The sequence below is a fragment of the Nomascus leucogenys genome, chromosome 20, assembly GCF_006542625.1.
Source record: "Nomascus leucogenys isolate Asia chromosome 20, Asia_NLE_v1, whole genome shotgun sequence".
Classification (NCBI taxonomy): domain Eukaryota; kingdom Metazoa; phylum Chordata; class Mammalia; order Primates; family Hylobatidae; genus Nomascus; species Nomascus leucogenys.
In genome coordinates, this window is record NC_044400.1 from 1,946,136 (window position 1) to 1,966,855 (window position 20,720).

General features: G+C 60.3%; 1 protein-coding gene across 11 annotated transcripts in view; it reads right to left on the minus strand.

The window, feature by feature from the left end:
* MAD1L1 (mitotic arrest deficient 1 like 1) overlaps positions 1 to 20,720 on the minus strand; it is a 408,034-nt gene that overhangs the window by 117,764 nt on the left and 269,550 nt on the right. For 10 of the 11 annotated variants that reach the window (XM_030801339.1, XM_030801341.1, XM_030801338.1 and 7 more), the window contains one exon: positions 20,426 to 20,516. In XM_030801339.1, coding sequence (XP_030657199.1) covers positions 20,426 to 20,516 — 91 coding nt within the window. Of the gene's footprint in view, positions 1 to 2,037; positions 2,521 to 20,425; positions 20,517 to 20,720 lie in introns of those variants that run through there. The other variant, XM_030801348.1, reaches the window with a different exon arrangement.

Genomic DNA, 20,720 nt, shown 5'->3' on the forward strand with positions numbered 1-20,720 from the left:
AAAAAGAGTACAACTGACCTAATACAAATTAAGAACTTCATCCACTGAAACAGTGGAAAGGCACCCACAGAGCAGGAGGCGCTGTTCGAAAATCACATTTCTGAGAAAGGGTTCAGATCCAGAACATACGAAGAAATCAGAAATAACCAAGGGCATGTCAGACAACCCACTCCAAAAATCAGCAGAAAATGTGAGCAGACACTTCCCAAAGAAAGACACCGAAAAAGCTGATAAACACATGAAAAGGCGCACACACATGGGCCAAGGCCGGGGCGAGGCGCACACACACACACGCGCACACACACACATACAGAGGCCAGGGCCGGGGCCAGAGGCGCACACGCGCACGCACACACACACACACACACAGGCCAGGGTCGGGGCCAGAGGCACGCGCACGCGCGCGCGCGCACACCACACACACACACACACACACACACACAGGCCAGGGCCGGGCCAGAGGGCACACCACGGGCCAGGCCGCCAGCACACACACACACACGGGCAGGGCCCGGGCCAGAGGTGCACACACACACACACAGGCCAGGGTCGGGGCCAGAGGCATGCACACACACACACACACACACAGAGGCCAGGGCCGGGGCCAGAGGCGCGCACGCACACACACACACACACACACAGGCCAGGGCCAGAGGTGCACACACACACACACACACACACACACACGGCCAGGGCCAGAGGTGCACACACACACACAGGCCAGGGCCGGGGCCAGAGGCGCGCACACACATACACACAAACACACACACACACAGGTCAGGACCGGGGCCAGCGGCGCGCGCACACACACCACACACACACAGGCCAGGACCGGGGCCAGCGGTGCACACACACACACACACACACACACACACACACAGGCCAGGGCCGGGGCCAGAGGCGCGCACACACATACACACAAACACACACACACAGGAGGGCCAGCGGCCCACACACACCACACACAGGCCAGGGCTGGGGCCAGCGATGCACACACACCACACACACACACCACACAGAGGCCAGGACCGGGGCCAGCGGCGCACACACACACACACACAGAGGCCAGGGCTGGGGCCAGCAGTGCACATACACACGGGCCAGGGCCAAGACCAGCGGCACACACACACACACGAACCACAGCGAGAGCCAGAGCCAACAGCACACGCACGCACACACGGGCCAGGGCCGGAGCCAGCGGCACAGGTGCACACACACGGGCCAGGGCCAGGGCCAGCGGCGCGCACACACACACAGGCTAGGGCTGGGGCCAGAGGTGTGCATGCACGCGCACACACACACGCACACACACGGGCCAGGGCTGGGGCCAATGGCACACGCATACATACATGGGCCAGGGCTGGGGCCAGCGGCACACACACACACAGGCCAGGGCTCCTGCCAAGTGCTGAGATTCTGCAGCTCATGGCTGTGAGCTGTGGGGCAATGAGACTGGATGGGCACCTGGTCTCTCAGGCACAGACACGACCAGCCCCCGTGAATGAGGAGTGCCGGCCAGCAAGCCAGGCCAGCCCCATGCATAGCAATGGCCTCCTCCCCTTTGGCAATGAGCTCCCGCAACCCTTGGGGCTTCTGCCCACGCACTGTCCTATCTCCCAAAGGGGAATAGGGAAACGTCCTGTGTTCAGGTCACCCCACGCTCTCAGGAGAGGCTGGTGTGGACACACTCCATGAGGTGAAGAGACCGGGCGCAGTAAGCCTCCAGCCTCCCAGGAGCTCAGGCTGCTGTGGGCCACTGCTCTCCAAGTCCCTGAAGGACGGTGAGGCCTGGCCTGGGCTGTGCCCTGGGGGCCTCACTGGGGCTGGAGCCCGTCAGCCGTGGGCAATCGTGGTCCCACAGCCCAAAATGTGCCTCCAACAGGGAGAGAGGAGGGGATGGGGAAGAAGGGAAGAGACCTCACCCCTCCTGGTGCCACCCAGGACTCTAAGACATCCCCCTGATGTCACGTCACACAAGCTAACCGCTGGCCCTGCCGCCCCCTCATGGAAGAGGACAGTGGAGATGGACACGCTGACCTGGACCAGGGACCTCCGGCCCCATGGCACGATGGCAGAGGCCGCCGCAGAGGGAAACAGGGTTTGCAGACATGGCTCGCTTGGCTGCTCCCTCTGTGCTTCTCCTGGGAAGGAGGAGGGGAGAGGAAATCCACCCACTCAGGCCCAGGGGAGAGGGAGGCGGCAGCCCCGCTGCTGGGCCGGGGCGGGAGAGGATCCGCGCAGCTCTTCACAGGTTTTCTGAGGACCTTGTAAACCTCAGAGGATGAAGAGACATCTTGTAACTCTGGCTGAATCACAGACTCTTGGGGTTGAAAGGATTGTTACTTCATCCAGCTTTCACAGCCAGGGTAAGATAACCCAGTGTGCAGAATCCAGCCACCCACACGCACTCAGGAGGCCCCTCTGATGGGCGGCACCGGCTTTCCGGGGCCTCTGTGGGCTGGACGGCATCTCAACCTCTTCACCATCCTACGGAGCCTCGAGGAGCCAGGGAGGATGCGGGCAGAGGGTGGGGCCGCCTCCTGCGGAGACCAGCCAGTCATGGGGCTGTGCAGTCACCCTGCCCCTGTCCTAACCACGCAGCGCTGCGGCTGCACCCAGAAAGCCGCAGGGCTTGCAAGGCCAGCATGGGCCCCGCTGACAGAGGTGCAGGCACGGAAACACAAATCTGAATCTCAGATAACTCGCGTGTGTCCCAAAATATTCTTCTTTTGATTTTCTTCAACCCTTTAAAAATGTACAATGGTTCTTAGTTTAGGGGCTGCAGTCAGCTGACCCGCGGCAAGGACGAGGCCGCATGGCATGTACTCAGCCCTCCTCTGACCCACAGCAGCAAGACCCTCCTCCTCCAGACCTCACCCTCCTCTTCCTCCCTAGGCTTCAACACCGCTGACCTCCTGAAGGGACCTCCAGGTGGGAGGAGGTAGTGACCATCCTGGAGGCTGCCCAGCGAGGCCTCGCCTGGCCCCAGCGTCCTCCCACTTAGCAGACAGGTGGACTTGCAGGAGGGGCAGGGGATCAGCAGTGGCGTGCCCAGCGCTGGCGTTGGACCCAGCAGTGCCTGAGGACGTCAGATTCCCCGGGGTGGATGTCCTGGCAATGCTCAACGTTCCACGGGCAGGATCGAGAGCCAGAGGCACAGCCCCAGCCCCCAGTCAGAGTGCCCCGTGACCGGCCCATCATCCTGGGGTGAGGTTTCCCCCCAATGGGGGGCTTGAGGTCCAAGAAACAATTGTGCATATCAGAGGATTTAAGGACCAAAAGCAGGAGCCAGTAGAGATGGAGGAGACCAAATCAAAACAGAGAGAAGATAAAACTGAGCAGTTCTTCTTAAACACCACCCTGTCACCCTCTGGCCCCCAACAGTGCAGCGTACTGCACTGCTGGCCCCGCTGGGGGCAAAGGCTTGGTGTGTGCAAAACCACCGCGTCCAGGCTGGGACCAACCCCCAGGCTTGTCCCCCTTAGCCGCTACGCATGCACCACCAGGTCCTGCCCTCCTGGAGCCACAGTGTGAGGCCAAGGTCCAAGCACGTGCCCGTGGCCCGGCTTCCACCTGCAGCAGGGGCCCTGGGTCACGGAGAGCATTCACTGGGCACCTGGGGCTGGGGCTGGAGCCACCTGCCAATGGCACCGCTGAGCAGGGCTGAGAACAAGCCTGGGCTCCATAACTGGTGGCGTGGACAACCCACCTCCCAGGAGGGCCAGGGAAAGGGGAAGACAGGCGCTGGGGCTCTGTGCAGGTGGCAACATTCCGGGCAGCTACTTGCCTTTCTGTAAGTTCAGGGGACTTTCCCTGCCTAATGCCTGGAGAAGGCAGAGCCCCTAGAGGCAGCATGGGAGGGGCAGACTGGGCACCACCCACCCTCTCACATCCCCACTGTGATTCTGGGCCAGGCTCTTGACCTCCACGGGTTCGTTCCTGCCATCCTTCCTTTCTTCCCTCGGTCCATCCACCTGCACACCTATCTGTCCATCTGACATGATTTCCAGGCCCGGGATGCCCTCAGCACAGCTGTGAATACAGTGGTGGAGATGCCACTCACGGTGGGAGCAGCTGGCATCCCACAGAGGGGCCTCCTGGGCCCCACTCAGCACGTGGAGGGGACATTCCCGGCCCCTCCAGGAGGAGGCCACGTCTGAGCCCCTGGGGGCCCAGGACCTCTGCTCCAAGTGAGACAGGACCGTGCCCCAAGGTGGCTGGGGGCAACAGCCAAACTTCCAGGCTGCTGCTGTGACCACAGCCTGGGCGGCGCAGGCAGGCACACCATTCCATGCCTCGGAGCCCGCGCGCCACACACTTCAGCAGGTGCTGGAAGTGCAGGGGTAACGGGAGCCCTGCACTGAGGTCCGCCTCCAGGGCAGCCGAGTGTCGGGACGGGAGGATGGCCCTGTATCCTATACAAACAGCACCAGTCCTGCGCCCGCCCCACCAAGAGGAGGCATTTCAAACACACAGGCAGCAAAACAGCATGGCAGGAAACTAGGCGGGATCTAGGTGATCAGGAAACATCCCATGTCTCGGATCAGAAGACCCGGTGCTGTTGGGACCAGAGACTCCCAGGACTGATCTGTGCGTTCGGTACAATCCCAGGACTCAGCAGGCCTTCCCGAAGAACTGATAAGCTGATTCTGAAACTCACATGGAACTGCAGGGGCTCAGAAGAGCCACCACAGGCTTGAAAAGGGGGGAACACGGGAGGAAGACTCAGTCTCCTGATTTCAAAACTTACTACAAAGCCACAGCAAACAAGATGGTGTGGCGCGGGCAGGAGGACCAACACAGTACAGAGTCCAGGAACACGTACAGACCAACACAGTGGAGAGTCCAGGAACCAACCACACGTCCATGTTCAGTGATGCTGAGAAAGGTGTTAAGACCGTTCGATAGAGAAAAATAGTCTTTTCAACAAATGCTGCTGGGACAATGGGCTGTCGCATGCCAAAGAACGAAGCTGGGCTCCGCCTCCCACCATAAACAAAAACTAAGTAACAATGGATCCAAGACCCACGGAGAGCCCAACCGTAAAAACTGTAGAAGAAAACAGAGGAGGAACCTCCTAACCTTGGATTTAACAAAGAGTTCTTAGCCCAAAGCACAAAGAACAAAAGAAAAAAACAGGTAATCAGACTTCATCCAAACTAAGAACTCTTGTGCTTCAGAGGATGCCAATGAGATGCAAAAACAAGCCACAGAACGGGAGAAAATGTCTGCAAATCTATATCCAAAGAACTTACACCTGAACACATAAAGCACTGTCACAGCTGAAACGACCCAGTGTCACAACGGCGTCTGCAGAGACTCCTATGAGGACCTGGTGTCACAACGGGCAAGGCGTCTGCAGAGACTCCTATGAGGACCCGGTGTCACAACGGGCAAGGCGTCTGCAGAGACTCCTATGAGGACCCGTGTCACAACGGGCAAGGCGTCTGCAGAGACTCCTATGAGGACCCGTGTCACAACGGGCAAGGCGTCTAAGACTCCATGAGGACTCCTATGAGGACCGTGTCACAACGGCAAGGCGTCTACAGACTCCTATGAGGACCCAGTGTCACAACGGGCAAGGCGTCTGCAGACTCCTATGAGGACCCGTGTCACAACGGGCAAGGCGTCTGCAGACTCCTATGAGGACCCGGTGTCACAACGGGCAAGGCGTCTGCAGACTCCTATGAGGACCCGGTGTCACAACGGGCAAGGCGTCTGCAGACTCCTATGAGGACCCGGTGTCACAACGGGCAAGGCGTCTCAGACTCCTATGAGGACCCGGTGTCACAACGGCAAGGCGTCTCAGACTCCTATGAGGACCCGGTGTCACAACGGGCAAGGCGTCTACAGACTCCTATGAGGACCCGGTGTCACAACGGGCAAGGCGTCTACAGACTCCTATGAGGACCCGGTGTCACAACGGGCAAGGTGTCTGAAGAGAGACTTCTATGAGGTCAATAAACACATGAAAAGCTGCTCGGCATCGTCCGGCATCCAGAGACAGAAACCGAAATCACAGTGAGGTATCACTTTGCACCCCCAGGACAGCCGGGAAGTCACGCGACAACACATTGGTGAGGATGGGGAGAAACTGGAACCCTAGTGTGCGGCAGCCCTGGAGAACAGTCTGGCAGTTCCTCCAATGGTGAAATGGTTACCATGTGACCCAGCAGGCCCAGTCCCAGGCAGACCCCCGAGAGAACCACACACACATCCACACAGACTCGTCTGTGAATGTTCAGGGCAGCTGTGTTCATAACAGCCCCAAAGCGGAAACCACCCAAATGTCCACCAGCCAAATAACTGGATACATCAGATGTGGCCGTGCAGACAGTGGGGTGTTTCAGCCACAAGAAGGAACACAAGGTCCACCAGCCAATGACTGGATACGTAAGGATGCGGCCGTGCACAGTGGGGTGTTTTAGCCACACCACTGACACCTGCGACCACATGGGTGAACCTTGAACATGGGGAGTGAGAAAAGCCAATCGCAAAGGCCACGGGACTCCCTTCCCAGGAAATCCTCAGAACAGGCCACGGGACTCCCTTCCCAGGAAATCCTCAGAATAGGCCACGGGTCTCCCTTCCCAGGAAATGCTTGGAACAGGCCACAGGACTCCCTTCCCAGGAAACTCTCAGAACAGGCCACAGGACTCCCTTCCCAGGAAATGCTCAGAACGGGCCATAGGACTCCTTTCTCAGGAAATCCTCAGAACAGGCCACGGGACTCCCTTCCCAGGAAATCCTCAGAATAGGCCACGGGTCTCCCTTCCCAGGAAATGCTCGGAACAGGCCACAGGACTCCCTTCCCAGGAAATGCTCAGAACGGGCCACAGGACTCCTTTCTCAGGAAATCCTCAGAATAGGCCACGGGACTCCCTTCCCAGGAAACTCTCAGAACAGGCCACAGGACTCCCTTCCCAGGAAATGCTCGAACAGGCCACAGGACTCCCTTCCCAGGAAATGCTCGTAACGGGCCATGGGACTCCCTTCCCATGAAATGCTAGGAATGGGCCACGGGACTGCCCTCCCAGGAAATGCTCAGAACAGGCCACGGGACTCCCTTTCCAGGAAATGCTCGGAACAGATGGACCCACAGAGGCAGGCAGTAGCCGACTGGTGGCTGAGGGTTTGGGGGCACAGGAGACAGCAGGGTGATGGATAACTAGAGGGTTCTGGCTTCCTTGAGAGGTGATCAAAACGTTCTGCGAAAGGTGACAATGGTTGCACTAGCCGTGGACATAAAAGCCGCTGAACTGCCCCCTTCAAAGGGACGAGTTACATGGAATGTGCGTCGCATTTCAATAGAGCTGTTAGAAATGGCGGGCCGGGTGGGGAGTGAGAAACAGCAGGAAGTGTGGACGCAGCCACCAGAGCCTGCGGGGCTGAAACCAGCCGCTTCCTTTGCATGTGCCACGATTTCAACTTCAAGAGCATCTCTCCAGGGGGAGGACAAGGGCTGAGAGGGGCTGCCTGGAGGGAGCTCCCAGGAGAAGGAGAAACTCTGGGGCTCCGTAAGGAAATGTCCTTACTTGTATTCTGCTTGGGCTGGGGAATGTGAGGCTGAAGGGGGTTCCTGCCCCCAAGACCCTCCTCCTCCTCCAAAGCCAGAAGAGCCTCTAGGGCACAATGGCCTGACCATCACCCCCCACCCCGTCGGCCCTGTCCCACTCCTGCCAGCTGGGCCCAGACACCAAGTGCAGTGACCACGGTCTGCAGGACCAGGTGACGTCAGGGTGTGCCCACAGGGCCCTGCCTTGGTGGCTTCTCGGAGCCTGCAGGCCACCTCTGCAGCTGATGGGGACAAAGTCCCCGTGAGTGAGGCAGCTGACAGGCAGGGGACCGGCTGGCCTGGCTTCTGTGGCTTGGCACCCCCTGCAAGTACACAGTGTGGTGGCCACCAAGGGAGCCGGGAGCAGAGGGAGACGGGCACGGGCAGCCCCTCGCCTGGGCCATCGGCCACTGGGAGAGACAGTGGACACCGAGACCGTCCCGCCAGATGGCGGCTGCGAGGGGCCAGGCCTCCGCCTCTCCCTGCAGAGCAGGGAAGCAGCACGGTGCCTTGGCGCCTGCTCAGCAGGGGCCCAGCAGAGGCCGGCTGCCAAGGGTGACTGCTGTTGCCGGCGGGACACCCCCATCAGCCTAAACACTCATTTCAGTAGGCGTCCTCCCCTCCAGAAGTCCAGCTCCACAGTGACAGGGACTGCTGTCCACCACCGCACCACCAGTACCAAGGACTGTCCCGGCACAGGCCCCATGTGGAAGACGTGTTTGTTGAATGAATGGATGATGATTATTAACACTTACTAAACTAGGATGTGCTCCTACGGGCTTAAAACCAGGTTGCTAGAGTGGTTGAAGTAACGCATGAAGTAAGAGCCAGTAGGTCCCGGGAAAGGGCTTGGAACCCTTCTCCAAGTCGTGGAGAGGCCCCCTCTCACTTCCTGGGTCGCAGCTGCATCCTGGGAGCAGCGGAGGGTGTGGGAGAGGTGCTGCTGCTGCTGGGCCCACCCTGGAGATGAAGGGAAGGAGGGTGAGGGCAGCGGCCATCTGCAGACGCCATGGGGTGCCATGCCCGGCTGGTGCTCTGTGAGCCCTCTTTCATGTATTCTGCTGCTTTCTGAAGAACACAGTCACGCAGCACTCAAGCGACCCCTCAGAGGTGCGGGGAAGGTGGTGGCGCTGGGCCGCAGACTGGGGTTAGGGCTCTGCATGGCGTGGCTGTGGCTGGGGGCACCAAGGGGCTCAGAGTGTTGCCTGAGAAGTCTGGAGGCAGCGGGGGAGGGACCACCAGGGCAGGAGGTGGTCCGGGGGCATCCCAGATGAGGCACAGGCCAGTGCAGTCTCAAGATCCTCCTACGCAAAGACCCAAGCACTTCCCACTATGGACACACCAAGCCTCCAGCTCAGAGGAAGGGCCAGCGGGTTCTGCACTGGGGCCAGGAGGCAGTGGATGTGGGGTGGGCTCTGCAGCCCAGGAGGCAAGATCACTTCCTCCTAGGCCCCATCTGTCCATCTGCTCAGGGCCACCCCTGCCCTCTGTGCGTTCTGGCAGGACATCTCCCGCTCACAGAACCCACTTCTAGCTGCCGGCCCAGGAGATCGGTGTGAGGCTCCAGGCATGGGGAGAAGCCCCTCCAGTGCTGCCCCTGGCCCCGTGCACCCCACCCACCTAAGGCACTGCGCACTGTGTGTGCCAGCAAGCAGGAGCACCGTCGGGGGCTGGCACCACTCAACTCAAGCAGATGGGAGATCGAGCAACCTTGCTGGAATCGGCTGTTAGATGACAGCTTCCAGGAAGAAAGGGGAAAAATGGCTATAATCTTTTGCTAAAATTTGTTGCCTTGTTTGATTCACAGCTGAGAAAACTGTTGAGACACTGACGAGAATATCAAAAGGAAAAGTTTGGAGCCTTCCTTTGATGCGATGGTGCAATCATTGACTCAACAAAAATCTTTCACTTGCAGAGTGAGCAGGGCTCTAGTGCTGTTAACTAGCGCAGTTAAACAGAAGAGCCGGCTGGTGGGTGCAGCAGGAGAATGCTGGGACAGGTAGGGCAGATCCCCGGCCACTTGCAGGCCTACTGTCTGTCCAAGCTCCCCTCCAGGCTGGGCCTAGGGTTCTGGAGATGACAGGGCCCCACCTTCAGACACAGCAGTCTTGGAGGGGTCTGCACAGCGAGAGACAAGGCCCAGAGAGGGTGCAGGTGCTCCCAGGCTGCCTTGTAAGCCCACACCTGTGCCCCCCAGGAGGCCTCGGCCTCGACTGCCCGTTTCCCTCTATGTTCAGGGGACTGTCTGCAGCCCAAGTCCTGGAGGAAGAGGCTGGGTGGTGGCTGGCGTTGGCTCCACCTCTGTTCCCACTGTGAGTTCTGCCCCTAACTTGCCGGCAGGTCTCCGTCCTCTCTGGGCCTCGGCTTCCCATCTGTGAGGGTGAGTGTGGTGAGTTTCACCTTAAGGACCTCCCTTCCGGCCAAAATGCTCATAAGACCTGGAGCAGAGGGCAGGAAAGCCACGAGCACACACCCTGGTGCGTGCAGGGGCTGGGTGCCACGGGCCCTTGGCTGCCCCAGGCAAAGGAAGTGGCTTCTGAGGGCCCACACCCTCAAGGTCCCTGCCAGGGAGGCTGCCTCCAGCAAGGCCCAGGCAACACTCGGGGAGGGAGACGCCTGTCCCCCTGTGCCTGATGCGCGTGCTGAGCAGAGAAAGCGCTGGAAGGAAGCAGCGACAAGAGGGGAATGGAAAACACAGTTAAATAACCGCCAGTCCTCATGCATATTTATAGATCGTCCGGCCTCAAAATTCAATCAATACCTCTCCTGGCTGAAGGAAATGGCTCAGGGAGGAGAGCGAGGCAGCTCGGGCTGTGCCTGTTAGGCCAGGGCAGGGCAGAACCAGGCCCACCAAGAGGCAGAGGCAGAGGCTCAGCCTTCCCATCTCCTGCCCGTGGCCTTGCCTGCCGCACACAGCTGGGCTGTGGGACCTGCCTCTGTGACAAGCCCAGGCGAGGGTGACACCTCCCAGCCCCGCCCTCAGCAGGGCCTGACCTTGGGCACCTTGCTCAGGGCCAGCAGGAGGGCTGAAGGGCTGGACGCACCTATACACACCTGACGCTGAGGGGCCTGCGGGGCCGTGTCCCACCTATTCCAGGAAAGCAGCTCCCAAGCAGGCAGAGGCACGTGGGTGGGAGAGGGCAGCCTGGAGCAGACAAAGAAACTGAGGCCCAAGGAGGACAGAGGCCATGCTGCTGTCCGTGACCAGTGCCCGGGAGCAGCGGAAGGATGAGAACGGGATGGGGGTAGGACAGGACCCCGGGAGCTCCCTTTCTGCAGAGCTGAGTGCTCCACCATGGGGAGTGAGTGTCCCGGGCCTCGTCTGCGGCAGCTGCAGGGGGAGAGGGAGTGGCCCAGGGTCACAGGGCGGAGCCCCTGGAGGCCCCTCCAGCACATGCCCCATGGCCAGGCTTCACCAGAAGTGGAAACTCCCCACAGCCAAGGTGTCCACGGCAAAGCCAGCCTGCGAGTGAGCCCACCCACCTGCGCCATGGGCCCCAGCGAACGCCCCCCACAACCCCCCTCCCACCCCCCAGTGGACGTATGCTGCACAGCCTCCACTCAGGGCCCTGCCCAGAGGCTAAGCAAGGGTTCACCAGGGCCTGAGGGAAGGGCCACAGCTTTCCCCAGTGGGACACGCCCTGTGAGCCAGCACATCTGTCAAAGCAGCGGAGCCGGGACACTGGCACCCAGGAGATGGCACTGAGGCCACCGCACAGCTCCGGGGCTGGCCTTCCTGGCCTGAGACCCTGCTGGGCAGCTCCACGTGCAAGGCCAGGATAGGAGGGAACTGGGAGGAGTCATGCCTGTCCTGGTTCCAGCAAGGGTCAGGGGCTCCTCCCATGACACCCCTGATAACAGCCTCTGTGGTTCCATAGCAGAGAAAGGGCAGGTGGCCTGCAGTGGCCAGGGAGGACGGCATGTGAGAGTCTCCACTGGTCAGCGGGGCGGGGACAGCATCCCCTTCCTAATCTGGCCAAGGCTGAGACCAGATCACCCTGGGCTAAACTCCTGGGCTCCAGGGGCTGTGCCTGTTCCAGGGGCTGTGCCTGTGGTGAGGAGGAGATGGTCCTGATGGCACCCAGCAAGGCTGACATCTGCCCCACCTGTCTGGAACAGTCCCTGAACAGAGACGAGACGCAGAGCTCCGGAGGGAGACCCAGGCCGCACACCCGTACAACACAGGAGAGGCTGGGCCCGACACACACACTGGATCCAGGAGGAAGGACAGACAGCTGCTGCCCCAGAACGCCATGCAGGGCTTCCCTGGACCTGCCAGCAAGGGACCAGCCCAGCTGGGGCAACTCTGCCCAGGCCCTGCTCCTTGAGGCTCCAGGGTGGCTCTCCTAGGAGGGGCCCGGGGCACGGCCCCTGGAGCTGGCACTCTGCGGTCCAGAGCACGTGCACACGCACAAGCTTGCTCTCCGAGCCTCGACCTGCTGTCTGTAGGGTGGTGGCTATGGTGACCTACCAAGTCCATGAAAAGGTTGGGCGGGTTAATGGACGTGCACATGGTCTCAGGCTGTAAGGAGCTTTGCCGGGCACACAAGCATCGCCCAGGGGGGACTCACGGAGTGAAACCAAAGATGTGGATCTCCTCCTCCTGCCACATGCGCCCGGCTCTCAGTCCCTCTTGAACTCCAACCCTGTCTGAGGACCCAAGTCCTTCCCAAGACGTCCTTGAGAACCGAGGGGCATCTGGCAAACCAGGCCATGGGCAGGCTCCAGGTCCAAACCCAGCTCCTCGTGAGAGAAGCAAAGTGCCTCCCCTTCCCCAGAGTCCTGCCGAGTGGGGGCGGCGGGGAGGGGCCTCTTCCTGGCCCCCAGGAGAGCCGCAGCCACTTTCCGCCTCCCCTCAAGCCCCACAGGCACCAGCAGGGCCCCGTGCTTCCCTTCTCCTCTAAAAAGCTGCTCTCATCTGTTTCCCTGCAGATGCGCCCGGGAAACAAAAGGACGTCGATCCCTTGGACACAGTGCCTACAGCAGTGGCTGCTTGGGGACACCTCCATTGTGCCATGTCCAAGAGCCGCGGGGACTGGCACCCCGTTGTGGGGCACTTGCAGACAGGGCCACGGCCCTTGCTTCCCAGAGGAGGCCCCAAGCCTCCAAGAGGCTGCAGACATGCTCAGGGATATCAGCTTTGGGGAGCCCAGAACCCCAGGTCCCGCCTTTGAGTTTGGTTTTCTACCCCAACTGCAAGACATGGCTTCAGTCCAAGTGGCAGCAGCAGGGACAGACTGGGGGAGATCGAGGTGCTCAGCAGTGGGTCCCTGGGCACATCTCTACTTGGGGGGACAGCAGAGACAACTGGACGATCTCTAGACAAAGGACGAGGGCTCGTGGGCCAGGCGTGCATGCCCATGCCTGCCCAGGCAGCAGATGCAGGGGTCTGGCAGAGCCCGAGTTGGGTCCCAGTTCCACCAGCCACAACTGTGTGACTCTGGGCCAGTCCCCAGAACCCTGACCTCAGTCTCATGTCACCCAGAGGTGAGGATGGTCACCATGCGATAGGGGAGCGAGGGCTCGGACACACACCATCCGTCTGTCCGGCGGCTCTGCCACCCTCCTGCTCATCCCACACCACCTGGAGGCCTGCAAGCCCTCATTAAAGCTCCCCTGACCTCGGGCCTCATCAACAGATGAAGGACTCTCAGCACAGCCAATTACCCGGTGCTGGTAATCACCCGCTGACTTCCACCCGAGTCCTTCAGAAGGTGATCTGCTGAGAGCGGCTTGTAAACAATTTGGAGGGAAAAGATAAAAACCCTAATTGTTAGAAGGGTTGGACAACAGTGACTTAGGCTGAGGCCTGGCTCTGAGCCCCAGACCTGACCTCGCACGGGAGCCCCTCGATGTCTGCCCCCAGCTGCAGCTCTCACCTCCTCCCCTGCACCCAGGCCCTTCGCCACCCTCTGCTGCCTCTGTGAGCAGCTGCAGGCCCACAGGGGGAGGGTGCTCTAGTGGGGCTTTTGGCAAAGCTCAGCATGGGGGCAGCAACACACGTGGGCAAGTGGGGGATGAGTGGGCAGAGCCCAGTGAGCACCGCAGCGGGTCCTGGCTCTGCCACCCGTGCTCCTCGTTCAGCTCACAGCCCATCGCCTGCCCCATCTGCAGACCAGGCATCTCCCTGAGCTCCCGCCACGGCAGTGTGGTCAGTGCACAGGGCACCCGCTGGCCACCCACCCTGGGCACGAAGCCCATGCTTCCTGGGAGGAGGAGGAGGAGGAGGAACCGGCAATGTCCTGGTCCCGCTGCAACCACAGGTCCTCCTCCTCCTTCCCAGACACGTGGGCTTCACCCGGGAGGCTGCTCCCCTGGCCTGCCAAGGAAGTGAACTGGGTCCCTGCCGGACTGGCGGATGAGAAGGAGCCCTGGGCAGCCTCCACTATCCCAACCTCCCCACTACAGGGCACAAACAACAGCCGGCGCCTAAACCATCCTTCCTGAGGCTCGGCCAGAGCTGGCAGGAGGCCTCGGGGGCTCAGGCCGCAGGTGCAGGACCAGCTGGTGGACGAAGGGCCTGAGGAAGGCAGGAGCGACCGAAGGACAGAGGCCGTGTGAGGGCAGGGTTGGCGCAGTCACCCCGAGCGCCCTGCCCCTCCAGTCTGGGGTGTGGCTCACTCCTAACAAGCTGCCTGTTGGGTCTCACTGTGGTGAAATGCATGTGACAGGAAACTGACCGCCATAACCATTCTAAGTGCACAGCTCCCTGGCATTCAGCACACTCCCGGTGCTGTGCGGCCACCACCACAGCCCATCCCCAGAGCTCCCTCATCTCTCCAGGCTAAAGCCCACATCCATCAACACTCACTCTCCATTCCCCTGCCCCAGCCCCAGCCCCAGCCCCTGGCACCAGCCTCTCCACCTCCTGTCTATGGATCTGATGACTCTAGGGGCCTCGTGTAGGTGGAATCACATAGCCTGTATCCTTCTGGGACTGGCCGGTTTCACCCAGCCCAGCGTCCTCAGGTCCATCCATGCTGCGGCAGGTGCCGGGACGCGCCTCCTCCTCGAGGCTGTATCTATCGTGCTCCGCTGTACAGAAGGACCACACCGTGTCCACCCACACATCTGTCCACAGACGCTGGGATGCGCTCACCTCTGTGCTATCGTGAGCGAGGCTGCTGTGAACGTGTGTGCCCGTATCCATGAGTCCCTGCTTTTGGTTCTTCTGGGCATGTACACAGCGGTGGACTTGCTGGTCAGTGTGGTGAAACAAGGCCACTCTTCCATCAGTGGCAGCACCATGGCCAAGCCCCCATCGGTGACATTTCTTCTAGAATCTCAGGCTTAGCCTGCAAACTCCCACGGCAGAAATTACGTAAGTGATCACACTTTCCTTTCTCCTTAGGCTGCCAGGAAGCTCCGATTAAACAGAAGCCCAGCTTCACCGGCACCTTCAGCCCTCGTGGGCAGAACATTTCTGGTTTCCCACACACGGCATCGGCTGCCAGGAATCTGTGGAGCAGTGAGATCTCACGGAAAGGAAACGAGCACGATCACAGAAAATGCTCGACACTGCTCCGAGGACTGTGGCCGACTCAGCCTCCCCGGCGGCCCGGTCCGGAGGGGGCGCTTCTCCTGTCCTTCCACAAGCTATGGGAGGAAACCAGGAGCCCTTGGTCCCGCCAGGACCTAACATGGGTCCCTGGGGCCCCGTGCCAATGACCTGCTTCCTTTCACGGATGGGAAGCACCTCATCCGTCTGAACCATCAGCTCACTATATGACTCCCGCAGAACAGGGGCCCAGGAACATCCGGGCTGTGGCTGCTTGGACCCCGCTGTGCCTTGGCTTAGAGCAGCGCCTGGCACAGAGGAGGTGCGTGAAGGTGGCTCACACATGGGAAGGGAGGGCTGGGCTGGTGAGCATGGAGTCCCATGGGCCCTGCAGAGCTGCCCTCCCATGATCCTGCCTCCCAGGAAAAGTCCAACCCCCTTGCCTCACAAAGGAGGCCCTCAGGGCACAGAGAGGAGCACTTCCCGAGGCCACCAGGTAACACCAGGCCCATCGTCCTGGTCCAGAGGCCACACTCTGTCCAACATGGTAGAAGGTTCAGGAGAAAGGGCCGAACACAAAATGAAGGTCCCACTGATGAGCCACATGCGTTACTAGGAGTCTGGCGAGCTGGAGAGGCCAGACCTGAGGAGGCTGGTTTGCAGCACCCACCAGGAGGCCCCCGGACAGAGACAGGGACGCCACCCCAGCCCACCACACCTGGGCACGGACGCCAGCACAAAGGGGGCAGCTGTGGCTCCAGGAGGGGACGCAGCCCTCTCCCAGGGCAGCTGCAGGGTTGGTGGCTTCAGAATTCCACGGGTCTGGGGGCCACAGGGATGGCATCTCAGGGAGGGGGTGAGGAGGTCTGAGGAGAGGTGACGGGCCCGCACCGCCCTGGTCCCAGGGACACCGACCAGGGATGTGAGGTACTGCACCGCCTGCCTGCTGGTGCAGACGGGAGCAGAACCGTCTCCGTGTGCTTCCAGCTTCTACTCACAGGGAACCCGACAATCTTCTACCCACTCCTTCCCAAAACACCAAAACACATGCACTTATTTCAAACCTCGCGGGGTTCTTGTCTGGTCTCTTTCCTGAGCAGCACTTGGGGCGCTGAGGTTGGCCCCGCCAGGGAGGAGCAGGCAGGTGGGGCGGGGAGGGATCCGCACTGGGGGGGCTCCACCAGCCCTGACCACCAACCTGCCCAAACAAGCACCGTGATGAGGCCACATCGAGGAACGGCTGGAGCACGGGCTTCAGAACCCAAAGATGAATTCTACTTAATTACACGCACACTGAGGTAGTTAGAGGAAGTGTGCAGATGTCTGCAATTTACTTAAAGCGCGTCAGAAGAATAAAGTGGCGCGGCGGCTGGGCGAGGGATAAAGAGATGTCAGGAAGCCCCGTGGCGGAGCATCCATGGTGGAGCCTTGGTGGTGGGTGAACAGGCGCTCGCTGCAAACTTCCCTCAGCTTCACAATCTATCTTTAAATGTTCATAATCAAATGCTGAAAAAACCCAACAGGGCTGAATCTGAATGCTGCTCCCATCACTGCTGGGTGACACGGGGGCCCCATGGGGCACAGGTGCTGGCCCACGCTGCACACTTCACACACAGAAGCTGGAGGCTCCTGGGTGGGACTGTCAGGTGGGGATGCGCCCACCCAGCCAGAAGGTCAGTGTCCTGCCCAGTGCAGCCTCCACTGGATGTGCCCCTCTCTACCCGGGGCAGCCTGGGAGCCCCGACTGGCCTTACTGTGTGTCCTGCCCCGCGGCCTGTGAGCCCCGACCGGCCTCACTGGGTGTCTTGCCCCAGCTCGATGCCCTCCATCCCCAGATGTGGCCCATCAGAACCACAGACGTGGAAAACGTGCAAGTGTCTCGGAGGTGAGGACGATGGTATTATGACGGATAACAGGAATGGCCGCCATGCAGGCCTGGTTCACCAGGTATGTGCAGGGCCCTCCAGGAGCCATCACCTGAGATCTCCAGACAGCCTGCGGGAAAGGCCCGTGCCCTCCACATCCTGGGGAGCACGCTGAGGCCAGGCTGCAGCCGGTGGGAGACAGAGCCATGGCCCACCGCAGGCTGTGGGCTCCAAGCCGGCAAGGCCCACTGTCCCCGCCATGAGGTGAGGCATCAGAGGGCAGCCGGGAGCCAGAAGAGAACAAAGCGCTGGGGCCCCAGCTCCTCGGCTCTAGGCCTGTGGAAGAGCACAGGGCACACTCAGGAGGTGGGGACAGGGGTGGGGCAGGAGGCCGTGGCTGCAGGTGGGGTCAGGGACCGTGCCGCCCACCTGACCTGACTCCTGTGGCTACACCAATAGCCACGGGGGTCCCTCTGCTGCCAGATCTGGAGTTCCATGGGGTCCGCCCGATTTCTGTCTTCACTTGAGGACACTGCAACACGTTCAAGCCTCATTCTACCTCCCAACGTGGAGCGTCTGAGCTCCTTCCTCCTTCATACCCAGGCTCCATGTGGGCCTCACTTTCCCCATCTCTAGAGGGGGCGCCAGCAGCCCGGCCAGCCACCATCAGTGGGCACCCCTAGCTCTTCCACCCCCACCACTGGATGGGAGGGCTTGTAGTCCAGGAGACCCCGCCCACCCACTTCCAGACCCTTTAGCAACACACGGGCACACACAGTCGGCCCTAATGAGTGTGTGGACAGCTGTGGGCTCTTAGGGAGACCCAGAAAGGGCAGTGCCACAGCAGCACCCAACGACGGCCCTCCCAGGAAGGCAGCATGAAGACCTCCCAGGCCTGGTCCCCTGGCCTCAGCACCGCGTGAGGGCATCAGCACTCGTGCCCAGCTCTAAGGGGTAACTGGAATTCTCTTTCCTCGCCAACCAGCTGTGAACTAATTACAAAAAGTTCTAACTAGTCAAGCCCCTCTCCAAGCATATGTTCCCAATTAAGTCAGACTGCAGCTGATTTTAATCAATCTTCCTTGAAGCGGCCCAACTTGAAGGCTTCTCCAGAGGGAGTGGGAGCAGGGAGAGGAGAGGAGAGGGCATCGCATAGTGGGTGCAGGGGCGGCAGCCGGCTCCTGGGGCCTCGCTCTGTCACCTAGGCTAGAGTGCAGTGGCGTGATCTCGGCTCACTGCAATCTCTGCCTCCTGGGTTCAAGCGATTCTCTTGCCTCAGCCTCCTGAGTAGCTGGGACTACAGGTGCCAACCACCATGCCCAGCTAATTTTTGTATTTTTAGTAGAGGCAGGGTTTCACCATGTTGGCCAGGCTGGCCTTGAACTCCTGACCTCAGGCGATCCACCCGCCTCGGCCTCCCAAAGTACTGGGATTACAGGCGTGAGCCACCATGCCCGGCCAAAAGAGAGATTTTCAATGGTCTTGCAAGATCAGGTGTCTGGTGGGCAGGCACGCCCAGCACGGTCACAACAAGCCATTTATCCCCTAGTGCGCAGGCCCCTCCCCCAGTTCCTCACAGGCTGAGTCCTCTGGGGTCACAGTCTTCCTGGACGTCGCCTACTGGTCGTTGGGCAGGGGCTATAGGTGTTTTTTTAGGGTTGTCTTGTGTATTTTGTTGCAGCCCACGATGCATTGCAATCCTAGTCAGCTCAGGGGCTCTTCACATATTTGGCTTATGACCTAAGTAGCTGGGCAGGCTGATAAGAACAGACAAAACGAACTGTTTTGCAGACTAGTAAAACTTTGATCATAGACTAAACTTATTTGGTTTGGATGAGGGCAAGTAAGGTGGGTGAGGGGGCGGGGGGAAGGGGGAGGCCGACAAGCAGGCATCGGTGATCCAAGCAGGGGCCTAGTACATCCTGTTTCCTCTGTAGTTTGCTGACCTAAGCCGGTTCAAGGCACTTTATCTTGGAAATGGATCCTATTTACATTATTTCCTTCAGTCGCACAGCCCTGGGCATCCAGAGCCAGGGGCAGCCTGAGCCACCATAGGGCCTGTGAGGCCTCACCTTCCCCAGGGCCACCCTGGACATCCCCCCGCTAAGGGTGAAATCGCAGGGGGTGTCAGAGGTGGTGGCAGCTGGAGGGCTGTCTAGAAGTTTCCAAAACTTCACAGGCCAAACCCCAGTGTCCTCCCCGCCTCACTGCTCTGCACTTGCTTCTCCCACACTATCCGGGCACAGTCGTCCCTGTTGCCCTGACCCAGGGAGGAACAGCTCCTGAATCCTGGGCTAGGCTCGAGGTCACCATATCACAGCATAAACATCTGCTTCCCCAGGACCACCAGGCCCAGCCCTGTCCTCTCCCCAAATGGCCACACTGGCCACACTGCAGCACCACACCTCAGCTCTGAGCAGCTTTAGGACATGCCTGGGGCAGAGCCCCCACCCCTCCAAGGCCCTGGCAGAGCTCAGGGGAGGGTCACAGGTGACACTGCCAGCCCCACTCCTCATGCCAAGCCCACGGTACGTGACAGCCCTTGGCATCTCCCACAGAGGAGTGCTCCACTAGTGAGCTCCCGAGCACATGCTGTCTGTGCAGGACGGGGATGGTGGCCAGGCCCTAGCAGGTGTTCACCAGGTGCTGACACAGCACTCACCCACACCCTCACCTCATTCACGCCTCAACAAGCTCCAAGGGCCAGCCACTGAGGACACCTTGGGGAAAGTGCTGGAAGCCGGAGCAAGGAAGCCGTAAGAGGTGCCTGCAGGGATCCCTGGTCCGCAGTCAGCAAGCAACGTGGGCGCCAAGGAGCAGGGTTCAGGCTCTGCTCAGCCCAACACCCAGAAAGACGTTCAGCAGCTCTGACGCAGAGCCTCTGGTGGCCGGGCAGCAGCCCCGTGACCGCTCCCTGTACACCACGGCCCAGTTAAAACAAGATGACAGGTCCTAGGGCTGAGGACAGGCCAGCGTGGCTCAGAGCCGCCCGTCACCACAGATGTCACTCCTCCCATCGCCAGGAACTGGTCATAAAAAATAGATTTGATCTGCCTCTAACAGGTGCCAAGATAAAATTAATGGCCTGTCCAAAAACCCGGTAACCTCGAACCTGAGGGCTTCCTGCCATGCAGCAACTCAGAGAGGAGGATGAAAACCAAAGAGAAAGTACAATTATTAAAAGAACACAAACAGCAGTCCAGCCTCGCCACAGCAGATCCCAGGTGGGCATAGTGCAAACCCGCCCAGAGCCCACTCCACCGACACCAGGCGTGTGGGTGGCACAGTGCTCAGAGGACCCTGGAGGCAGCCAGTGCAGGCCTGTCAGTGGCACAGCCTCCCCGCCAGGCAAGGGGGTACACATGGGAGGGAGGAGAGCCCAGAGAATTCAGACAGACAAGCCAGAAAACAGGTGTTCTGTGGCGGCAGGAAGCATGGTCGTTCACGATGCCCAGAGAAATGAGAGGCCCCAGGCAGTGCCTCCCCAAGAGGCTGCCCCGCCCTCACCTGCAGCGCACGCCGCTCCAGCTGTGCCTCCAGCATCCTCTTTTCCTCCTCCAGCTGACTCCGCTCGCCCTCCAGCTCCTCGACCTTCAACCTGCAAGGAGAGCAAGACGGTGACCAGGTGTCTGTGGCCAGCCATGCTGGGGAAGTCTCACCCTCTGGGTGATAAGCAGGTGAAAGGTTAGGAGACCCAGCTATACAGCTTTATTTCTAAATACATGTCTGTGAAGCTCTCAGAGTCCAGCGATAACATCAAGAGAAAACTGGAAAATGACACAAGTACAGGATGGGGGAGTCC